Source organism: Empidonax traillii, unplaced genomic scaffold, assembly GCF_003031625.1.
Source record: "Empidonax traillii isolate 1590-97213 ecotype Southwest subspecies unplaced genomic scaffold, ASM303162v1 scaffold100:size1405979, whole genome shotgun sequence".
In the NCBI taxonomy this organism is placed as follows: domain Eukaryota; kingdom Metazoa; phylum Chordata; class Aves; order Passeriformes; family Tyrannidae; genus Empidonax; species Empidonax traillii.
The window spans coordinates 807,934-832,715 of NW_020955293.1; the positions used below are offsets into that span (position 1 = coordinate 807,934).

Genomic DNA, 24,782 nt, shown 5'->3' on the forward strand with positions numbered 1-24,782 from the left:
GAAATAACACATCAAGCCAAAATATTTATCTGAAGTGCAGCCATTGTCTCAACAGCCTCATGTGGATTAAAATAAACCAAATGCCATAACTAGTATGCTTCTCCCTGACTGCCACCAAATTATACAAAATATTATATATTGACATCAACTCACTTACTGGAGCATGTTGCCTGAAATTAGGAATGTTATGTGCATTAATTTTTTCTACTGACAAGGGAGTACTGAACTGAGAGTTCTTGTTTCAGTCTAGTATTACAACATTGTTGCATAAAGCATTTTGCTTTCAAGCCAAGAAATTCCCCACAAACCATTAATCTAAGATGTTCTATTCATTATCATCTGAAGTTATTTCTTCTAAAATATGTAGCTCAGAAACTGCTGACAAACTACTTGAAATCATTTTTAAGTGTATCACATAACCCTCTGGCTAAGGCTAACTGAAAACTAATTAAAATCATTAAGATGATGATTTGAACAAGAACAGGAAAAAACTGCCTAGATGAAATTATGAGGAAAAATTAGATATCACTTGACTGAATTGTGCCCTTAGACACACTGCTTCTCATTTGCAAAAAATGAGCATTTCTTTCCCTCTCAAAGGGGTTTTTGACCTTTTAAGGCACCAGTATCCTCAACCCTCCTCAGACTAACTCGTTCATCTTCTGACCCAAGGCTCTCAAAGCATATTTCACTTCCTTTATGGGCAGAAATAAAACTCCCCAAACTGTAAATATAACTTGTTATCAAATTTAATACCTTTTTACTTGATCATCAGAACATTATTTCAGAGTTCCGATAAAAAGGCAGGAACACAAAAAAGAAACAAGCTGTATGATATCTGGTATATAAAATTATATGTATCGTTTTCCCTCTATAGAAACACCAGCTCCTAGTCTGGACTCCTGCCACTGGGAAAATAAACTAAAAGATCTTCAAGCCTATGGTCATCACAGAAGAGAACATTGATCTGGACCTGTTCTATCTGCCAAGAAGACTGAACATCACATACCAACAACTGCCTTCACAAAAGCCAAGTGTGGTGAGTAATTAATGAAATTTGGAATAGAATTTCCAGTGTCTGAGAAAAAGAATGTATACCTTGTACTGAAAGCCAAGATGACTGATAAGCTCCGTGTGTTAGCTCCCACTTGAGAAACAGTATTAAACACTAATGAAATGGTTCAGAAAATGTTTAGCAGTATATGCCAAGACCACTGGACAAAAGCCAGTTTAAAAAGGAATTTGAAAGAACCTCCTTTATCTGGGACAATGAACTTATCATAGAAGGATGATCCAAGTGCCAGATAAACTGAACATTCATCTTCAAGTTTAGAGTCCTGCTTCTGCCAGAGGAAACAAGATGCTGAAGGAAAAGGTACTAAAGTTCAGCCATGAACCTCAAATACGATGTCTGCAACACAGGGCAACATTGATAAATCTACAGTGAAGACCACTGGAGGCATTTTTGTAAGTAAAGGATCTCCAAGGCCGATTGATACACATCACATAAATCACAGTACATTTATTAGTGCATTACTGATGAGTGCCTATGTTCAGGTTTTGTTTATACAATCACTTCTGAACATTCACACTGTTTATCTCCTAATTGCCTTATTCAAAAACTAGGGAGGAACATTTTCTCAAGAAGGACAACTGTTAAAGACATTTTACACAAATGCCAAAGTACAATACAGGTCCTTTCAAGACCTAATTGAAATGGATTTGAAATATCAGGACATTCATCTGCAATGCTTTTAAGTGTTGTGGATATATTTATACTGTTATGAAGCTCATGCAGAAGAAGTCCCACGTTGCTACAATCAGTGACTTTATGAAAACCTTTTCGTTTTGCCTGTTTTTAGGTGACAATAGTCACAGGAGGCTCAGTCTATACGGCCAAAGCAGATGCTGAGTTGGGCTTAAGGTAATCATCTCCCAAGAGATGGAGATTAGTACATGGGGGAACTCTTACCATGGCTAGTAAAAACTAGAAAAAAAAGAACAACTGGTAAATTTTAGGCTAGTGAATAGTTTAAAACCAATGGACAGATTCTACAAATCTGTGCAGGTGAAGCCCTAAAGGAATGACTGCATTAACAGAGCAAGTTTATAGTTCAGCAGAATGCAAGGGTTGTTGCTATGGAACAAGGTCCAATTGCATGCAGTGCACCAAATGCATTAACTAATAGTATCACAACTGTCTTTTAAATGCAACAAGCATATTATCACTGAGATCCTTTGTTTTGGGATATCTCTGCTTTTTCCTCTCACCTCTTTTTCTTTTCATAGTAGATTTTGATTAATATCTCTTTCAATTAAAATGCCTAAGGCCATCTTTGTTTTCTCTCTTATTATTCCTTCTTCCTTTGAATCTCAGAAGTCCTATCTGCCTGTTTCTAATACTACTTCAGATTCATTTTCATGACACCATTCTGTTTTCTTTTTACCTTCCCTGATGACACCAACTTTCTATTTTCTAACCTTTATATTTCCCACATAACAAAAGAAAACCTTTGATTTGCAAAATACCCCTCATAAAAATCACTTGAAAGATCTGAGGATTGCAATTAACAAAGAGATTTAGATGAAGCAGCACTTCAACAACAGTACTCTCAAGAAACGCTGAATAAACACAAGAGGTAACGTCAAAGAGAAACAAAGCAAAATAAAGACCAACCCAATGGCATCCCTTGACCCGAGGATGGCTTTATCGGTGCGTTCACCTGATCCCAGTTAAGATCATCATCATCTGACTGACTATAGCCACAGGAACTGAGGGGCTCATCGAAAGTACAGCATCCTGTTAAAGAAACACAAAGATAAAAATTAAACAAGGCATGCAGGTAACACATGATGAATAGCTAATCCTAACAACTGCAACATCATTCAAGGCAGGCTATGTCCTGCAACATCATTCAAGGCAGGCTATGTCCTTTTTAAGCATCATTTAATACAAAGGTTTATCTATTTATTAATCATCACTTTCTGAGAGGGCATAAAACCTTCCTGTCATGAAAATGAAATCCCAAAGGTAAAAAAGCAGATTTAGAACTGCAGACAAATTTTCTCTTATGATGTGATCATCAGGTATCAAAAACAAAACAGCAAAATAAAAAGCAGCAGAACTCAGAATATTAAAAGACTGCAAGATTAGCATTCCTCGGGGAAAACAAACTAATTGATGCCTGAGGACCTAGATTTTAGAAGAAAACCATAAGGGTGGGAACATTGGCTCCTATGTACTCTGGTTACCAAGTAAGGGAGGGCCTGGGTGCTCCCAGGTGTGCTGCACTGCAAACAAGTACCAGCATGGGCAGGATCAATGTCTCAAAATGTCAATCTATGCTTAGTCTCAAGCTCTTAGAAAGAAAACAGTATCATTTTTTCTTTTTTTCTCAATCTCTTATAAGTAAATTATAAACTCTCATGCTATCCCAAGCTGAGGTAGGGAAACAAAAAAAACGTCTTGAATTTAGAAGAATAGTTTCTAACATTATCCACAAGAAAACGGAAGAGGTTTGCTTTTATCCTGTGGAAAAAAGCAGGAAACTTCTCCAGCTTTTTTACATCGTTATCATCCAACAGGAGACTAACACAGGGTTACAAAATTCTGTTTTATTTGATGTTTCACTCCAGTGAAGAGTGACATCTTTCCTATTTGGGAAAATAAATATAACCCTAGTCACAGATATTTCTGTCCATATTAAAGGAAATTCTGCAGCTGTTCAAACAAAACTAAACTTTCTGGCTATTCATCATCTTTGCTATCTCTCCATAGCTACAGCAGGCTTAGCCTTGCCAAGCTGTATTAAAACAGGAAACAGACAAAATCTAGCTTTAAAAATTACTTTAATAATCTAAATTTTTATAGAAAATGGCATTACAGAATACCTTAACAAAACGCAGAATAGAAGGCAAAATTCCATTATACCTGACAAAATTCGCGTAACTGAAGTCCAGCCTTCCTAACTAGTCCAGCTGTATTTTTGAGATTCATGGCAAGAACTTTGCAACTATATAATCTTCAATACAAATTATTTTTATATGCAATAGCTGAATAATTTAATTTTTTGTTCTCTTAACAGTGAGAACATTGGCCTTCCCAGACATACTATGTTTGGTCTGCCCTCAGATACAGGTCATCCTGTACTAGTCTCTGTTCTAAAATATCCTTCTGTAGGAAGTCTCTGTTAAGATCTAAGAGTATGAGGGAAATTGGCACCTCTGGCCACTGTTTCTTTCTGTACAAATTAAAGTGCAAAAGATTCAATTAGATAATCCAGCGGGAACAGAAAACCCATTAAAAAACTGACAAATCCAAACTCTAACATTTCACCTCAATGATAACAACATATATAAACTCTCTCTCTCCTGAAGTTAAACAAATTGAGGAATATGAGAGATTTTTATAAAGTATATTAAATAACATCTGCAACATTTCCAAAGGGAAGGCTTAGAAATGTGGGCAGTCATTTAAACATTTGTTCTAGTACCTGCATTACTTGCATAAATATTACTTCAACCTTCATGAATAACATCACAAGCTAGGTTTCAGGCATAAACGCTAAACGTCAACTTTCACAGACTGTGCTTTTTTATAAGGATTAACAGTAAAAAACCCACAGGTGAAGCAAAAGGTAGTTTTCTTGCAGAAGTACTGCAAATGATAATAGGACACAAATTTAAATACCAAGTTATGCAGTGGACAATGTAGTCAAGCTTGGCAAAAAAATACACACCCGAGTAAAACCTGGCATAAATCAGGGTTTACAACCCAAACCAGGACCAATGAATGTATGGAATAATTCCCACACCTCATTACATCATATACATCTCTAGTGATAATACAGAAGAGTTTAAGGTGTCTTCTCACTCAAATCCAGAAGAAGCCATGCACTGCAAAACGTCCAATACTGGAAAAATGGCACAAGTTGCGATTCCACATTGTTAGTAAAGGCTCCTATGCTTCTCAGGAATTAGGAAGATGTCAAAAACGTGGATAAATAGAATTACTGTTCTACTTGTCTACACCTCTTATCTGTTCCACTGCTTGGTTTTCTTCATTTCTCTTGCAAGTCTATAACTCTGTCAGGATTTTTTTTTTGTCCTTCATGTCCTTTTGTCATTTACATCCTTCAAAGCTTTGCTTGTTTACTATTACTATCATTTCCTCCAAATGAGTACCTAACCTTCACATCTGCTGTAGGAAGAGTTTTAAAGGAACTTCTGAGCTCCTTCTATTCCTAAGCCCTTTGCATCCACAACTAATAAGGAAAGTGTAGCAAGTATTACTGTGAGTAATCAAGCTGTACAGTCACCTATCCAGAGAATCGACCAGCATACAGAAGATCTTTAACAGCACAGATGTCAAGCCATGTTTCTTTTTACAGCCAGCCACGAACGATAAGATGAATACTAATGAAGGCTTTGCACAGCCATGACTTTTTGTAGAAGTCTTTTGGAGATTAAAATGGAATATATACGTGTTGGAAGTGGAGGCAAGCTTATAGACTGAACATCCTAATGGAAAAAAAAAAAAAAAACCAAAACACAAAAAAATTCTTAGCCAATTTAGCCAAGATATAATTACTGTAAATCAAGAGTCATTGACAGGCCTAATGGCTTATGCTTTCTCCCTAAAGTTCTGACCCTCACATCTGACTCTACTACAAAAGGTGAAGTTCTTTAGAAATGGGTCCTAACATTTGACAAACCTCTATATTTGCCACCGCCGAAGCCCTACTGCCTTCTTCTGCAGCACTTTGTCTGTTTTCCAATCATGATGCCCTTACTGTACAAGGTTCCAGTTCATAAAATGTTATGGACACATGGTATGAACAAGCACTGCTAAAATCTGAGCAATTACCAGCGGTCTTTAATGTCTCTCATCATCACACTGTTTTGAAACACGAGCCACTGCCAAGACAGGCAATTGTTTATAATCAACTAGCACACTTGAGAAATTCTGCTCATTTTTTGCTATTAGAATTGAAAATAACAATCAAAATACATATTGTCTGTTACACCGTTTAATCAAGCAAAGCAATTTCCCTTCCTGTTATACTGACATCACAGTTTGGATAGCCAAACTGTATTTTAAAGGATGAGTTCCGCACTGACTGAAATATTAATAACTAAAACAGGAGATACATACCCCATTAAGATTCTTTGGCTTATGGTGCATTTTATAGATATTTTTGGATTCCTAAGAGGACATGAATTGACAAATGCAAACGATGCAACGCAGTCTATTACAGCCTATGGTTCTTTCAGCTGCAATTATCCATTTAACCATCATGAATCCAGTTCAATATAACCATGCTATTGTCTAAATGTAGTCCTTTTTGGATGCTTCTATTTTTATTTGGTTAAATTACTTTAGATATTGAAAAATTTATGAGTTCAAACAGGGAATATAATTTAAGATGAAGGCAACCAATTAAAGTAAAAGGGATAAAGAATACACTATATTTTTCTTATTGTGAATAAAGTTTTATTCAAATTATTTTGTGTTTTACAACTATGACATTTGTTATGAAGCATTCTCAAAGAATATCTTAACAAATACTAGGATAGTAAAAGAAAAAATCCATTAAGTGACAAAAAAATGATGTAGAAAAAAGTTCAAGTTACACTGCACACTGCTTTGTTTTTGTTGGGTTTATATACTTCAAAGATTAATATGTACTTTCCATCAAAAAATTTGCCGCCAAGTGTACAAGTGCTAAAACTTGTTGTGTTAGTGCTAGCATTGGCAAGGAAGGTATATGTATACTAGAACTGGTGCGTTGGCCCATTTGTTTTTTTACAGCAAAGCCCTATGGTTTATGGTCTGCCATAGTACCATGAATGCTACTGCAGAATATGTGAACCCAGAAGACGAGTTTCCTGAATTCCCCATGTTTAGTATTCGCCTTTATCTTATTTTAAAAGTATTTTTTAATTCTGCTGTCTCTATACTTTCAGTTTCATACTGGGAATATGTTTATGTCAATTAACTCTAAATACAATGTAGCAACTCTTAGAAACAGAAATAAATATTTTTATATCTGATCTGAAAGCCATCAAACCACATGACATATCAGGGGGCTTCGATAATGCAGTGAAAGATTCATTTCTTATTAGGCAATGGATCCTTCTTTTCTGTCTATAACAAAAAAAAAAAAGCCTGTGCCTAAACCAGCCATACACCCTTCCTCGGCCAACCGCATTCCCACCGCTGCTCATGAACACCACGGCATCCAAGAGCAATGGAGCAAGCGCATCACCAGGACAACATACCGAGGTAAATGAAAACTAAAATAACTGAAAAACTGTGACAATCTACAATTGCTAAGCTTGCTTAAACCATGAATGAGTCAGCTTAGCCCCAAGGGTTACTGCTCTGGACAATCATCCTATCTAAACACTCTCACGACAATTAGAAAGTGATCTTAGAAACATGGCATTAGGAAAATGGGATCCTGAGCCTCTAAGTTGACAAATCATCCCATTAGAGAATAAACAACTACTTCTTTGGGGGCAGGTAAGCTGTCATAAAGTGGAAAACAAAAAATCAATCCCAATTATAAACTCAATAACGGAGAAAGCAACAGTGGGAATTAATGGACAATTTTTCACATTAAAAAAAAAATTAAAATACTGCCTTTAAACTTGTGTCACAGGTCTGGTCTGCAATGTAACTTTTACTATAGATTAGGTGATGACAGGAATTGTCTAATACAAAACTGTTTGCTTCCCTGAAATCAATAAATTGTTCAGCCAATAAAGCTGAAATAAATTTCAAGTTTTACTTGAGTAAACAAACCAGAGGTACATAAAAGGACGGTTTAAGGAACATATGAGAAACTGGACATAGCGGTCTGCCTGGATCTGCTTTCTGTGTAGATTCTCAGGAAAAAAAAAAGGCTCTATCTGCTTTTTCAAAAGTTGTTATAGCATTGCATGTTTAAAGGGCTTTCCAGACATGCTAGCTCAGAGATAGCTACTAAAAGAAACTCTTCTCTGTGTGCCTCCAAAGTACACACAGATCTGCCACATATCTCCAGTGACAAACAGGCACCAAAAATTCTTATCCAGGCTTTACAAGTGAGCTTTTAACAGTGGGTAGTCTGTTTTAAAATGGAGCATTTATTTTCTCTCAAAATACACCAAGTTTTTCGTTTCTACTAAAGGCAAGTGTTCAGAGCTCTAAATTAATCTTGCAATCTGCATTACCGGTCAGGGAGTCTGAAAAACCATGTGCTGCATAAAACTGATCAAATTTAAAACAGTATCTACATCCTGTCATGTCTACATATGCATGGGGATAAGAAAGAAGAGCAAAAGGAAAAAAGTTTACAATTAGACAACTTCTTGATGGAGACTGTGCTCAGAAAGGGTTTTGAAAACAGTAGAGGATGGAAGAATTGGCTGGAAAAATCTCATGAATCAGAGCAAAGATGATGAGGTAAAAGTATGCTTTGCAACTAAGAAAGGTCAGATATTAATTCTGTCCATGAGGGAGAATAACAGATAAAAAAATTATAGAAAAATGTACTAAGACATGCTGAAAAGGTGGTATGAGAATGCTAAAGTTACGAATTCATGGACACAATTCCAAGCAGTATCACAGGTGATGACAGTATACAGAAAAAAAAATAATTTCAGACAAACATTTAAAGCTGTTATTTATGAGACTTCAAAAGCTCACCACATGTTCATAAAACATTTACAGTTGTTCTCTCTGTTCTCTCTCCACTTACCTGACAGAAACTGAATCAACATAAATGTCACCAAAAATGTTTCAGTTTTTGTGACATAGGACACTGCAGCAAAGTTGAATTCCATGGAAAACTTATCTGCCAGTTTTAACTTTCCCTGGAAACCTATCCACATTTAGGCAAATAAAATGTTTTCTAAACAATTACATTTGCCTAATAAATACTGAGAAGAACTCAAAATTTGGGTTCCTGGACTTAGGTGAAAAACCCTGAAAAACATTTCCTCTCAAAATGTGTATTTAAAGTCCTTTGAGCTACGGGACAGACATGGGAACAAACATCACTCACCAAGGCAAGACACTGAATAAGGGCTCTTAAAACAAATATAATTCATCTTATGTAAGCAAATAATATCCACACATTTGTGTCATTTTTGTATCAGTGAATATTTATGACGATCATGGAAAAATGTGTGCCTATTCCATGAGCAAACTTATTTCTGGCATTTTTTTAATGCCAGGGTGTTTGGTTTTGCAATATTAGTGACAGCTAATATCATCATTACTTAGGATATCTACCAAGAGAAATATCTGAGTGTTCAAACCAATAAAGAACCTACAGAATTACGCAGAAATTGAGTAAGGAAACCCTATTTTGAAAGGTACTGTTAAAACAAGCATACTTGCAGAAACCACTAGATCTTATGCTTTAGGACAGGATATCACGCTAGGTGCTAAAACTACTAGCCGGTCTTCCAGTTCAACAGAAGTGAATACTAAGAGACATTTCTTGTATGAATAGCTGTTATGGATAAACTTTAGTGGTTGGGGGATGGTTGGAATTTTTTTTCAGGTGTTATTTCTTTTTTGGTATAAATACTGTTGCCCTTTTCAACTATTAAGTTAATGCTCACAATGAGTTCGAGATTAGGGAATTGACTTTAGAAATATATGTTAAAATAACTTTCTTTAAAAAGCCTTATAAAAAAGGCTTTTTTATATGAGAAGTACTCTGGAATGACTTTCCAAGAAAAACTAGAAGTCCAGTTTGTAACACCTATTTAAGCTATGTATCTTATTAAAAAGATCACACTGGACATATCAGTTGCAAAAGGGAGACAGGTGATTTACATTTTTACTGCAGCTGAGTGAACCTGATGAAATTCTGGACTGTGGTCAAAACCACTACAAAAATGAATAAATAAAATGGAGATTTGCCATATGTTTTGTATCTTGTTTATCACAAATACATGACAAAAATGTTCTTCCAAACGCAAAAATCTCTTTTATAAACTTTCTGAAACGTTTTGACATAAAACTCTGACCTATAAACAACTAACAAAAGGAATCTTCTTTTCACATACTTAGAATTAAAAATTCAGACGATATTTTGGCAGTGGAATAACCCTACTGAGAAAAACAAAAATGCAACTGCATACCTATTTCACATGGTTTATATCACAGCATTTACTTAATTTATTTTTCTAGCTACCACCCAGGAGTGCACAAAGCCCCTTTATTAAATATGTAAAAGCATTCAATCATCCTGGCTGGCAAAGCAAGCAGATGCTACGGAAAAGAGATGCAGGAGACATTATTTTTTCCCCATATACTTGGAGACTAGTAAGGACATAACTGGGAGTATGGGATGTACAAAGTACATTAACATATACAGAAAGTAACAGTAAGGCATACTTTCTTTTGACACCATGCAGTACCTCTCAAAGAACTTGAAATGACACCTCTGTTTTGAAAAACTACAATAAAACACATGACAATGTTTTCTGTCCTCTTTTTTAGGAAGAAAAGAAAGAGGGGAAATTTTCAGCCCAGCTCCTGGACCACACACACATCTCTACCCCCAATTGTGACTTTGAACCAGCAGCAGCCTGCAGCACTTCACCGTTCTATCATCTGAGGGACAAAACACATACCATAGGTATCTCTTTTCCATTCAGCATCTATTTGTGATTTCTTATATTGGTAACAAATGCTGCCTCCATTAATTTAATTATTATGCAGAATGCCTCTATCCTTTCCTCACTTGGATTTTATTGTAATTTTACCTTCACTTCTCCTTTCAGTTCACTGAGATCTATCAGCAAAATATGCCCAAGCATGTGCAGCTGCAATGAAAAAAAAATATCTAAACATACTAAGTAATTACTAATTTGTTTTCTTTTTTTTCCCGGTTTAGTTTGCTCTTATAGAGCTACCAAGGCCTAAGGGCAAAATCCTAAATTGTTTCCTTAGCTGAAGTGTTGCCCTGAAAAAGCTAAGCTCAAGAATCACTCACTGTTAATCTGGTATTTACTAGGGATGTAAGCAGTTGTGCTGATCTGTTGAAGATAAGCAAATTCCAAGAAAAGAAGACAGCTGAGACAGCTGTCTGCTTTCAGTATTTTCATATTCATTCCAGGTTTTTAACTGATTATCCTAAAAACGGTTCAGTCCTTTTCATTTCACCTCAGCAGAGTACTCCAGCATCTTTGTAACTCACTAAAATACAGCAGAGCTGCCCCAGAAAGATTCATCCAGGGAAGGGGAGAGCAGGGGAAGACATTTGGGAAGCCACACAAAACTGCACAAGTGGAAAACAATATGGAACTGCACAGATTATGTTCAAGAAAGAACCTTATATAATGGAAAATCTGAAGTGAAATAAAATGCAATTCAGAAGGAAGATAAAAACGGGGTGGGGAGATCCATTCTTCCCCCCCTCCCCAACCTAGCTGGGAGGAAGAGATTGAAATGCATGCCTTGCAGCCAATATTTATCATAATAAAGGGTCTGTTCACCCCAACACTTTATTTAAATCACAGTATAACCTAAGAAACATACAATCATCAAGACTGTCCTTATTAGACCACACCGGACCATTTCTCTAACATCTGTTCAGGAAACACTGTATTAGACTTTCAGTTTGTCATAAGGACAAACCTTTTAATGCTACATCCACCCTAGGGCTCTGGGGAAATACAGCCTAATAGAAGACAGTCAAACCACCTTTTCCACAACCAGCACTGCCAGCCATTCAATTCACAAAGCCATTAAATTCCTGATCCCACTGGATTCTCATTTTCACTAAGGTACTTTTTAATAACTTTGAAAAATAGAACCTTTTTTCTTAAAATAAGTAAAATCCAACATGTTAATTCTTAGTTAGAAATTGTGCTACTCAACTACTCCTCCTGCAAAATTTTTCCCTATTCCCCATGTAATGTATATGCATCAATGAATGGATGTGAATGAAGGCAAAAGTAAGCAATACAGTAAACAGTCACTGTTCTTTTGCCTATGGTTGTGACAGGAGTCATACAAGTTTTCACAAAACAAACAGCTATGAGCAGCATTCATGATACTATACAATGAAAAGACAACTATGTTGCATCAACATCGCATAAATTCACAATTCAGATTGAGCTAAAGAACACTTGTTCTGACTGAACAAACCAAACCAAAGTGTTCCTTGCTAGGTCACTATTGCTTTGTTCACTCCTTGACTTACAGCATCAGGTAAATGGACAGACACTGACAAGTAATCCTTACACTTTCATAGACTAATCAAAACCTGTGATATTTTAAATTACTTTAACTATTGTGTAACAGCTATAACTGTATCTGTTAAAAGTACAGATTATATCTGAAAAAAAAGCAAGTAAGAAGCCACAGACTGATTTTAAAGCTCAGAATCATGTTTACTAAAGTCAGTAAGTACAACAGTGCAAAACAGTTCAAAGTCTTGATTTGTTAAAAGCCAGCTCTAGGACAACAGGCCCAACACAAACTATAGGATACCACAGCTTGACTGCTAGCACAGGGAGAATATCCTCAAAGAGAGCCCCAAGACTCCTTTCTTGCTCAGCTTCCACAACGTTTACAGGCCGTTAATATTGCCTCTGAAGTTATCAGATAACAGGACTGAAGACGATGTGTTTTATCAAAATCCAATTTTGATAGCTGAGAGATTAACTATCATTTCATTCTACTACCAGGACATTCTGAGCTGAGTAAGTGTTTTGGGATTGGTTGTTTTGTTTTTTTCCTGATGTTGTCAAAAAACTACTAAAACATGCCATTTATCTCTATATAAAGGGATTTCATCGAGAAACCTGACAGGATTCTTCTCATCTGCCAGCTGAGCTTTTAAAATGTATCTTTGCCTTTAAACTCTTCAAGCTAAAAAACAAAAGTGTACTTCAAGCTCAATCATTCTCCCTGGTGCTGCTCATTTTTAATGAGCCTCTTGTCTTTACCTCTCCCAGCAGACTCCACAAAGCAATCTCAGGTGATGTGAAACCAATGCTTGATGCTTCTCCAAACCTCTGTCTTTTTGAGCCTGAAATCTTCCTGCTAAACCCATATGGGACTGATGGGCCATTTCAGTCAAACCCAATTTCACTTATTTATCACAAACCCCTACTTAGAAACTCTACTGTGGATTGCTTGTACACACAATCTGTTTCCAGCTTTGAACTTTAAAAGGAATTTAAGCAGTCAATCTCAATATCATTATAAATCCAATGTGCATTACTTGTCTATTGATTGTGAGAAAATAAAAGTTTGAAGCTTGATTTCAGGGGTAATCTTTCCATTTGCTTGATGAGCTCTGCAGTTGTTAGAGAACACTTAATGCATCCTCTTAGATAACAACATATTAAGCTTGGATGAGAAATACAGACTATTTACAACACAGTTCTAGCTTTAAGTAAAGAACAAAGGCAGCATTAGCTTTGTTAGTCTCAAGAGGCTTTTCAGCTATGCGACAATTAAAAACAGAAAAAAACCCACAAAAAACCCTAAAAATTTCTTTATAAAGGATTTCACAGCATCAAAATATTTATTAAAAACTAATAACATTAAGATGAATTCTGTGCAATATACCAGAAGTTTATGCTCTAGTTCTTCAATGGGTAGAGCAAAAGAAAAAACAAACAGGACACACCGGTATTCATTCCTCTCCTTATCAGACTACATTATAAATAGTATTTTTCCCTATAAACTAAGTGAAATAGTTTATCATCTAATTAAATGAGCTATTAATGTTTTGAATTCTAATGTGCCTACCGAGACATCTGAAAACAAATGCCATAAAAGAATTTTACATATAGAAAGAATTCAAACAGATATTGAAGCCCATGCAGCCTCTCTCCTGCCGCCTGCTAATCCAAGAATTCTCCCACCCTTTTTTTTTTTTTTTTTAACCCGTGGATTCTCCTTCAGGTGAGAAAGGCCATTACTCTTTTTGGTTTGCTTTTTAACGCTACTATATATGCATTTTCCCATGCAGTGAGTATGAACTGCTACAGATGCATCCCCAACCATTTAGTTCCATGATACAGCTCTACCTACTCGATCAATATTTCAGGAAAATATTCATCCCATTTCAGTTACTGCTGTCACTACAACTCTGTGCGTAGATGAAAGGAGAGCAGGACCTCCATCTGGAGGTTTTACCTGTGCTGCTCAGTGAATTAACCTGTAGGAGGTGCCACAGTGATGAAGCAGTCAAAAACCTCCAGCAGGCAACTTCATCACACGGGTAATTAGTTCACTACATCAATAACGCCTCCAGTCATTAGCAGCACTAAGGCTGAATCCCAGGTCTGCTTGCTAAATTCAGTCATCACAACAGGCTTTAACTGTGCTACAGGTATAAGTAAATTTCTATTTTTAAATGTAGTTAGCTACTGCTTTTCTTCCCTCTGTTTTAGTCATTATCTCTTGCAGTAAATTATACTTTATTTCATTCAACACATTTATAACCTTCTTTCAGAAGGAGAAGAATTAAATAATTTTAGAAATCTCTGACGAGGTCTCATCAACTGTAAGAGAGATCCACACTTGACACTGCTGTAGACATTACCACTGCAACACTGACATGCCCAAGCAGATGCAACCCAAGGAGTGAACTCTTGAACCTCCCACACAGAATATCAGGGCACTATCACTACACTATCCAGATAAAACAATTACTTTCAATTCTTGCCTATAAGAGGACTAAGTCAGTAGTAAACTCGCCTAAATGTTGTTCTGTAAAAGAAAACAAAGAGAAATGGAGGCCCACAGAGCTTCACATTTTCTAACCTTGTAGAAACTATTTCAGGTCTGTGTGTGAGGGACTGTAGTCATCTAGGTACAAGCAAATCCAAACACCATTAAGTTAATTCAAGTAATTTTCTGCTTTCCATTAATTCCTGCTCCATGCCTGATGCAAGGGATGTTTTGTCCAGGTCATAAGACTGGGATAAACATCTCTGATCCTTTGTAAAAAGGGTCTGATATTCCTAGGACCCCAGCATGTTACACTGGGAAGGTCTTACTCTCTCATTTGCCAAAGTTTGCCTCAGGATAGGCCAGTCTAATAAAAGCAAAGTGTATGCTCACATCTCCAAATGATATAGATTAATTGATTTATGACAGATTAGACTAGCTCAGAGGCTTTTGGCTCAATTATCTGAAAGTGCCACACTACTGTTACACAATTAATTGTTATATATGGTGCATACATATATTTATTTTAAGTGTATTTTGAAGTATCTTTCTTGGTTTACCTTTAATTACTTAGAAAACAATAAACACTTGAGCTTTTGGGGCAATTTTCTTCTTGTATAAATGCACTTTCAAATGTTTTAAAGTCTTTATAAAAGTTATGTTTGGTCTCTGTACATGAGGAAGCAAATAGGTCTAAAGATTTCAACGTGTGATAAGAATTGTGTGCCAAGTGACAACACCCAAGCAGTTTCTGAGTATCTTTAGGGCTGGAGACTCCACAACCACCATGGGCAACCTATGACAGTGTTCAGTTACATCTTTCACAGCTTCCTGCTGTTCAGAGGGAACCTCCTGTGTTTCAAGTTGTGCCTGTTGTCTCTGGTCCTGTCATTGGGCACCACTGAAATGAGCCCAGCTCTGCCTTCTTTGTGCCCTGCCTTGAGGTATTTATACATGCTGGTAAGATCCCCCTGAACCTTCTCTGCTCCACGCTGAGCAGTCCCAGCTCGCTCAGCCTTTTATCATAGGAGAGATATCTTTGCTCTTCACTTAACTTTCTTCAATATACTCACATCTCTGTTGTATTGGGGAGTCCAGAATGGGCCCAGCACTCCAGTTGTGGCCTCACCATTGCAAAGCAGAGGTGGAAACATCACCTCCCTTGACCTTCTGGCAACATTCCTACCAGTTTGACCCACGATACCACTGGTCTTTACTACAAGGGCACATTGTTGTCTCACAGTCAACCTGGTGTTCAGCATGATCCTCGGGACCTATTCTGCAGAGCTGCTCTACAGATGGTCAGACCCTAGCCTGAACTGGTACAAGGGCTAGTTCCTACCTAGGTACAGGACTTTACACTTCCCTTTGTTGAATAACCCTTTAGTGTATCAGCCACCCCTCCCAGTTTTGTGTCATCTTCAAACTTGCTGAGAGTGTGCTCTGCCCCCTCATCCATCTGGATGAAAGTGCTCAGCAGCACTGGACCCCTCAGGTACACTGCCAGCCACTAGCCTCCAACTGAGACTTTGTGCCACTGGTCACTACCCTTTGGACCTGGCTGCTCAGACAGTTTTCTGCCAGCTCCACTGTCTGCTCATCCAGTCCATACTCCGCCAGCTTCTTTGTGAGTTACTGTGGCCAAGGTGGACAATATCCAGTGCTCTCCCCTCATCTATCCAGCCTGTCATTTCATTATTGCAGGTTATTAAGGTGGTCAAGAAGGTTGCCAAGTTGGTCACTTCCCCTTGCTGAATTCGTGCTTACTGCTGTTGATGACCTTATCATCCTTCCTATGCCTGGAAATGGTTTCCAGAATTAGTTGTTCCATCACCTCCTGAGGTAACGCTGACCTGCCTGTCGTTTCCTGGATCCTCTTAGTTGCTCTTTTTAAAACCAGGAGTCACTTTTGTTTTCCTCCAGTTTTCCTCTCTCCCAGGTTTCATGATCATTCAAAGCTTATGAAAAATGGCCTCATAATGTCATCAGCCAGCTCACTCTCATGCATCTCTTTCGCATCAGCTACCTAATGAACAGTAACTTCAACTCTTCAGTTTTTCCAAAAATTAATTCACTTAATTCTCAGTCTAATTTTTGTTTAGTCATTCAGGCCTGTTTGACTTGTGGCCTGCCTCAACTATTAAACAGCAGTTCCCTACAGCATGCTTGCAAACCCAGAACAATTACTGTAAATTTGAATTACTGAATAGATTCTGGTGGCAGATTTAAGAAGTTTATAATATGTGCTTCCAAACACTTAGTGGTTCAACACAGTTCTTCTGAGCTCTCCTGAGTTTGTGGTCCTTTGTGAGTTGTGATGCTGCATGAGCTAGATAAAGTATTCCAATGACATAATAATAATGCCAAGTATCCCTCCTGTTTCAGATACATTTGATCACACATCAAAAAACACGTTTTCCAAGTCTTTTTCAATCACTGTTTCCTTGACAGTGTTTCTTGAGGCTGGAGGCACGTCTTCACTTCTGTGTCAGAACACACAATGCTGTCTTGCACTCCAGCTTGCAAGATCCCTTAGCTCTCCTCTGATCACTACTTAGCATGGCACTAGCCCTGTTGTCATCTGCATGCTTTCATCAGTAATGACTGTATTTCTCCCTCATCACTAATAAAAAGGTTAAACACCATCAGATTTAAAATTAATCCTCAGAGGACCTCCACATACTCCACACTGATTACCTATTAACCATTTTTTTAAAACACACTTGATCTACCCTGATGATTCCATACCATTCTGATTTCTAAATCAACGCATCCCATGGCACTAAATCAAACATTTTACAAATATTAAATGTCACATATCTCTGCAAAGTCAAACTTGTTCTCTCAAAACATCACATTTTCCTGAGAAAAGTACTTTCCACAACTTTTTGATGAGTAAAATTACCTAATGAAGAATTACAGATACATAGCACAGTGGACTCCCAGGCAGCCATGCTACTTTTTGCCAGAATAATGTCTGACTTAGTATTCAACCTTTTAGTGCTTTGTCTTACCAATTTTAAACAATTCCTAGCATCTTTTTTAATGCACATCCTATTCTCCTTCTCCTCTTTCCCCCACTTCCTCTCTGCGTTTATAACTCTTTTACTTTTGTCTCTTCTTAACAATGATAAACCAAACAACTCTATTATTGAAACTAGTATTATTCTGCATATAAATTTGACTATCTCTTCTTCTACTCCTTCCAAATCCACATTACTTCTGCTTCCAGAATAAGTACCTATGGACTGTTAGAAAGAAATGTCTTATCCTCATGATAATTTATGATGCTAGTAAATAAATTGCCAACAGCAGAGGTAGAGACTAGTACTGGGTAACTCCTAATCTAAAAAGGAGTTCTGAACTGTGAAGCAGGGAAATTCTTTAGCAGGTCTCTCCTTCCTCTAAAAAAAAAAAAAAAAAAAGAAGAAAAAGAAACCCCACTTAATCCAAACCCTAAAAAAACCCAACCAAGAACTAAACATAAAAAATAAAAACATCAACATAGATAATTTTACAGAACTTACAAATCCAAAACGTTTCATGAAAATAGCATATAAAGAGTTACTTTGCCCTTTTCAATAGTTCCACTAAGATGGATTGAAACTTTTAGGAACACACACATGCCTTTTAACGCAATTTGTTTTATTCACAATGGTAAAAAATTACTATATAACTCATCTGTAGCATGAATTGATTAGCAGTGTCTGGGAAATATGGTATTTTATTTAGAAAGGCATTGATTTGCAAACAATAGGGCTACAGAAACAGAGCTCAACCAAAGTAAATAAAGAACTGAACAAACATTCATTGAGATAGGAAATTCTGTACATGAGAACTTTCTGGAGAAAAATTTATAAGGTTTTGTTCTTTAAAATTAGGCTAGCAGTTGCAAGATGAATGGTCAGCTTTACTGTTTGTAATAGTTTCTATTCCTTAGAAGGTTATTTTATTAATGTAAAATTTAAACCATGGCTGACAAAATGCACCTCTGTTTCTCCACAGTTGTGAAAGTTCTAGAAAATAATGGATCTCCTTTCTGCAGAAAATTGCCTCATTTACAAGACAAGTGTCTTACATTTTATGCACACATTACATTTAGACATATTTTCCCATATTCTTAAGCATTTTTTTTTCCTTTTCTCTCTGTAACCTCAGGTAAGCCTGAGAGCAACCAAGAATTAACCTACAGCAATCACAGTGAAATAAAATTTGTATTTCTTATTTTTGTTACTGTTGGTTAGCACATTTACCTTCCAGTTTTTTTAGGATAGTATTTTAGTCTAGCTTCAAATTCATGCATACTGTAGACTTATGGTAAATGGTGTACTAATCCTATGGTAATGTTCCTCCTTCACTGATTTGCAGCAGTAGGCCTGTTCTTTGATTCCAAAGGACTAGTGGCATTCACCTATACTCCACTCCTTGCACCTTTTTTCAGTTGGGGGGTGTGTGTGTGTTTTGTTATGATTTTTTTTTTCCCCGCAAAATAAGCACATTAAAACAGAAGGAAGGGTCTACTCACAGTCTGTGCTTTTAGCCAGTCATACTTCAGAGACAGGTAGATACAGGACATGAGGGTAATGAGAATGTTGCACATTCATTCAGCTGCCTCTGATCACATTCTTTCCAGGCACTTGAGCCTCCTTCTGTGCTTGCTGGCTGTCGATCTGATTACTTACATATACACAATGCCCGGAATCTGGCATTTTCTTTGGAGGGAACTAATCCCTGTGTTAAAATACCCTCAACGTTATGTGGAGACATTTGACATTCACCAAACCTGACAAAAAAGAAAACTTGAGGTCTTTTCTGGTAAAGCAAAAAGTAGTCCCTGAGAAGGTCCACCCTCAAGAGACAAACAGAAAATGAAGCCACAGAGATGGCTTCCCTATTTTAAAAAGGACACACCATTACATGCCAAGTTCTGTGTGAAGAAAGTTTCAAGATAACATCTGAAATTAACACTGCTGCAGCAGTTCTCACAGATGGTAAATCAACAACAGCTTCTGTGCTGTAAATCCTTTACTAAAAACTGTAAATCCGCGCCTTTAAGGCCCATCTCTCTGTAATCATCTTTGTTCATCTTTCACTCCATTGCCAAAAGCCTCTAATTAGTATCATCTTAGGCTGCCTTTCACTGCTCCTCAACCTAATCAGTTGACTAATTACCTGCACATAATCTCAGAGTTAGGTTAAAAGATGTTTTTTGAATGAAGATAAGCATGTGGAATAACTCCCTTAACTAGAGAGCACAGAAGATGGCACACAGGCAGCTTCGAGATGACCCTGAGTAGCAGGTGGGTAAAGCTATCGAGCCTTGCTTAAGGGAAGCAAAGGGGAAAGAAGGATGCAATCACAGCCAACATCAAATTTACAAACATGATAATCCACAAAAGCCGACTGCAGGAAGCTTTCAGTGAAGAAGGCAAGTCAAGGGAAAGACTGCAGTCTGAACACTCATTCTAGCATAACACTGGGGAATGCGACTTTGGATTACCAATGGGTTATATTAAGGAACACCAGCAAATGCTGCAGGAACTGATGGAGAGGGAGAGGAAGGCATACAGAAGTGTTTTCTGCTAAGGCAAGAAAAGAACACATCTGATTTAAGGAATATATGAAAATATTTGGAGATGGTATGCACGTGTGACAGAAAAGGAAGCACCACACATGTACCCCCCCAAAAAAAGTAACGAGTAATTAACCAAAAGCATGGGTAATACCAGAAAGTAGTGTTGGGAACAACACTTAAGAGTAGTTAACTGCCCCCCAACTCAGACAGCACTGATGCAACTAACTCAGTGTAACTATATGCATTAAAGAGATAATGGGGGAAAGGGGAAAAGGACTGGATTAGGAATGGAATAATTTTGAGACTCTTCTACAAAGAACAGACCTCACACCTGTGTTGTTATACCAACCAGCAGCCAAGGATGTGGGTTTAAAGTACAGCCAGAATCTACAAGCTGATGCTATGCGTGTGAAGGAAGCCACATTCCAACAGTTTGAAGAAGAAACCCTGACAGGCCCTAAATTCATGGTATTTCAGGCAGAGGATGAAGATTTAACTCTGCAGTTGGCAACAGTGTTGCAATACATCAATCCGTAACCTTCACATCTGGGCAGCGTCCAACATCCTGCCCTGTGAATCATGACCGGGCACTGCTGTTACTGCATCCTCTCAGTAATTTCTACCCACCTTTGCTACTCTCCTTCGCAGGCAGTGACATGATCCAGAAGCAAATGCTTACTCTAAATCATCACGTGCCAAGACCCGGAATTCAGAAGTTAGCATGCCGTAACTTTTTTCCATGAAAGTTTCCTGTGGAATATCACAACTCCAAAAGGGAAGTATAAACTTTTTCTCACTTAACACAGCATGTGGATCTGATTAAATGGCTGTCACATATATAAAAAATTACAACAAAACTACTTGGTTAACTGGATTCTCCTTTATTTAGCTTATTTCTTATTAATGGGGAGAAAGTTTAGTTTGGCTAAACTTTCATACAAGCAATATACAATGTTTTGTTATCTTAACAACAGAAGAAATAAACTGAGGCACCTACTAAACCTAAGGGTTAAAGAGTCTCAGTGCTGCAATAGGATTCACCTCCCGTTTACTTTGGACACAACAGCCTAAACAAGAAAATCAGTTCCCTGGAGGTCCTGGCCCCCCACCATCTAATCCAGTGAACATGCAGGTACTTCTAAAGGACACTTGTAGTATGGGTTCCTATTTCCATTTGATTGCTGCCATTTATGTCTCTATGCAAGTTTGTTTTTAAAACAGCTTCAAAAAATCTCCAGTTCAAACTAAATGTTTTGTAATACATGTCAAAACTGAAAGTCACTGAACAGCAGCAGTACGCTGGCAAAGAAGATGCAACTTGTTCAATACTATTCACTGAATCTGCTAAGCCAGAAGTGGTTTAATACAATTTATCATACCCTGGAGTACAGGAAAATAATTGTGATGGATAGCAGCATGTCTTAGTCTTTTCCATTTGTTAAATTATGATAGATGAATTATGCACATTATTGAATTTCAATGTATTCTTTCTGTTCACCACACCTGTTTCATGAAAAGCATCCAGTCAATAAACAGTCTAAATCCATCTCCATCAGAACCGTGCGATGTTCTACAATTACAATAAAGAAGTTGAAGGACAAAAATGTTTCAGAATAAGTCCCTTGACATTAAGACAAGAAATAAATGTATGCATTTAAGGTAACTAAGACTTGGTACTTTCTCTTTTTAAAACAAAATAACTCGACCTGTATCTGGTAAAAATCTTGTTATTAACAATTTATGAGAAATTTGGGGGAGGGAAGACTATAATGAATCAACTCCCCAAAAGACACAGACTTGGGTTTCTTTTTTTCTCTCTAGCAATTAGCTAACAAGGGTATTGAAGTCACACTGATAATTATGTAACAACAATTCTTTCAAAAAAGAGGAGTAAAAAATACATCGCTAAATGTAATAGAATGTTTTCTAAGAATAACTTCACTTGAGCAGCCATTAAGTCTGGTCTTTGTCAACACCCTCACAAAGAGTCCTAGGATGTACAGTTTTTCATTTTAATGAAATCCCATAGCACTAAGCTTCAAAAAAGAAAATCCATACCATCTACTTTTTCAAAGGGTTTTTATCCTGCAATAATTGTCGCACGTGACTGCATCTGACTCCTAGCCATCTCTGGTATCCATGCTTAACCAGTGAGGCACTTCAGGAGAACGTTTATTTGGAATTATTCCTTCAACTGGATTGGTCTTTCTTTAAATCACAGACTTACAGCACCTTAGGTTCCTCAACTGAGAGAAAATTATAAAGTGAAAATGACTTCAGAAGAGGACAGTGTATATCTCCATGTATAACTCTGTATATATTCACAAACTACCACAACTCAAAATGTCTGACAGATGTAGTGGAAGATTAACAGAAACCACTTCTGATTTCAGATGTGCTGATGTGCGCCAGGAGCACGTCTGAGAAATCTATGGAGATGCATCAAGGAAAGACAAGTCTGCAAGACAATCTAGTCAAGCTTTAAACATGTCCCTCAAGACTTATGAAAAAGGAAATAAAACCAAGAAAACGAAAAGGATTTGGTTTGACAAAGTGCCGCACATTTCAAAGATTACAGGTGTTTACTTTAACTGTTGGTGAGGTATAATTTAAGACAGCTGAAGGACAGCATTATGTATATGATTCACGCTAAGAGACTAAGGTACCTTCCACAGTAGGTTTTTGTAAAAAATAGATGGAGGGACTCAGAACAGTTACTCCAAAGTATAAAAGGGACAGAAAAAAAAAGAAGAAGTAAAAATAGCCTATTAACTTCACTAGCGAGTTTCTCCATCTTTGATGAAAAGACTTATAAAAAGTTTATGAAAGTACAGACATGAGGCAGGAGCTCTGTCAGATCTCAGCGATCTGGTCTGACTGACAGGTATACAGCTTCACAAACACATCCTGACAGTTACACACACTTGCAGCACAAGGAATCTTATTTTAAGTTTGCAAAAACTAAAATGTGACATTTACAATATTTCTGAGCAAAAAAACCTCAGGGACAAATTCAATCTGTATTTACCTTCATTTCATCCTAGCTTTCCTTAAATATATTGTCCCAGGGTTGTTCTTCTTATATCTCCTTTCCAGATAAAGACCTAATGCCTAGGAACTACCTTGTCGCTTTGTGTCTGCCAGGAGCTTTCAAAAAAGATTTTTATCTTAAATACGAAGTGTTTTCCTGCTGGCAAAATGGCACTACATCCTGCAGAATTCTTCATTCATCCCCAGTGATACCACCTACTGTGGAAGGTTAGACCTGAATCATCTTCCTTAAAGGAAGCTTGACAGCTCATTTCAGAGGTTCCTTTTTGTCTCCAGTTTCAAGCAGAAAGTAGTGTACATTCAGAAATTTCAAGCAGCTGTGCACCACTGCAAGTGCCACAGAACTAAAATAACATTTCTCAGAATTAGCCTGTCATAGTTTAAAGCATCAAAATTGTTAAGCAATTCTTAATTGACAATGTAATTACAGAGTACAGCCTCAGTGATGCTATATACTTAAGGTTGAAAAATGCTATTTCAGTCTAAAACACTATTTTCAGTTTCTTGCAATTTTCTCAGTACCCTCCCTTTAAGGGATACCTGACACAGGACAGAGAGAAGCACTCTTTTTTGGCATAGGCCTCCTTCACAATTCCAATTTTGACTGGCTAAACAATCTCCTGCTCCTTGAAGATGTTATATTCAAAGAGAAAAGATAAGAAATTGCTATACATAGACATCACAGAAAAATAATTAAAATCATTCATTCTTGTCACATTAGGTCCTACATGGATTAAAAATGCATTATCTATGCATGCAGATAAAGCAGGTTATGATAGCAATGTGGATGACGTGAAATGTTGAAAAAGCCCTGGATTACGTGTAGTACAATTTGGAGGAAACTGTAATATCAAATCAGTTGTTATCTGTTGTCCCTACTTAGTTGTCCCATAATCCCGGACTGCCTAAACTTAATGAGTGACAGAACTTAACTCTGAATTCCCTAGAGCTAAGGCTATGATGAGCCCAAAAGGGCTGCATGAAATGTTTGCATTTGACTCCTTGAATTAGTCTGATTATTTTTGAAAGCTCAGCTGAATAATCAGGCATGAGCTGAGCCCCGCTACTCTTTCTCCACAAGTCTAACTTGTGCCAAATGCTATCACCCCTACTGAGATCTAAAAGCGAGGCAGCTTCTAACTGCAGACTCTTATGCTATTTGTAACACACACCATGCCTAGCATACACCCCAGGGAAGGAACGCCACACAACACAGCAGCAGACACCTTTCAAAAAGCTAGAGAAGAGGGTTGCCCTATTCCCTTTTTTAAAGCAACAGACCAGATCTGAGAGTTTACTGGCCAACATAAAATCATCTTGCTGTGCAGAAAATGATGCAAGACTCACCAGCTGAAAGATGAGGAGACAGAAAGATGATGACACTACAATTTCACAATAAAGAGAACTTATCCCTGTGGATAAAAACCTATTAAGTTATTATACAATAACAGAAGAGAAAAA

At 37.2% G+C, this 24,782-nt stretch overlaps 1 protein-coding gene across 10 annotated transcripts in view; it reads right to left on the bottom strand.

The window, feature by feature from the left end:
* Window positions 1-24,782, bottom strand: part of PTPRM (protein tyrosine phosphatase, receptor type M) — a 455,758-nt gene that overhangs the window by 350,175 nt on the left and 80,801 nt on the right. For all 10 annotated transcript variants that reach the window (XM_027882060.1, XM_027882059.1, XM_027882057.1 and 7 more), the window contains exon 2: window positions 2,681-2,800. In XM_027882060.1, the coding sequence (XP_027737861.1) occupies window positions 2,681-2,800 (120 nt within the window). The remainder of the gene's footprint in view (window positions 1-2,680; window positions 2,801-24,782) is intronic.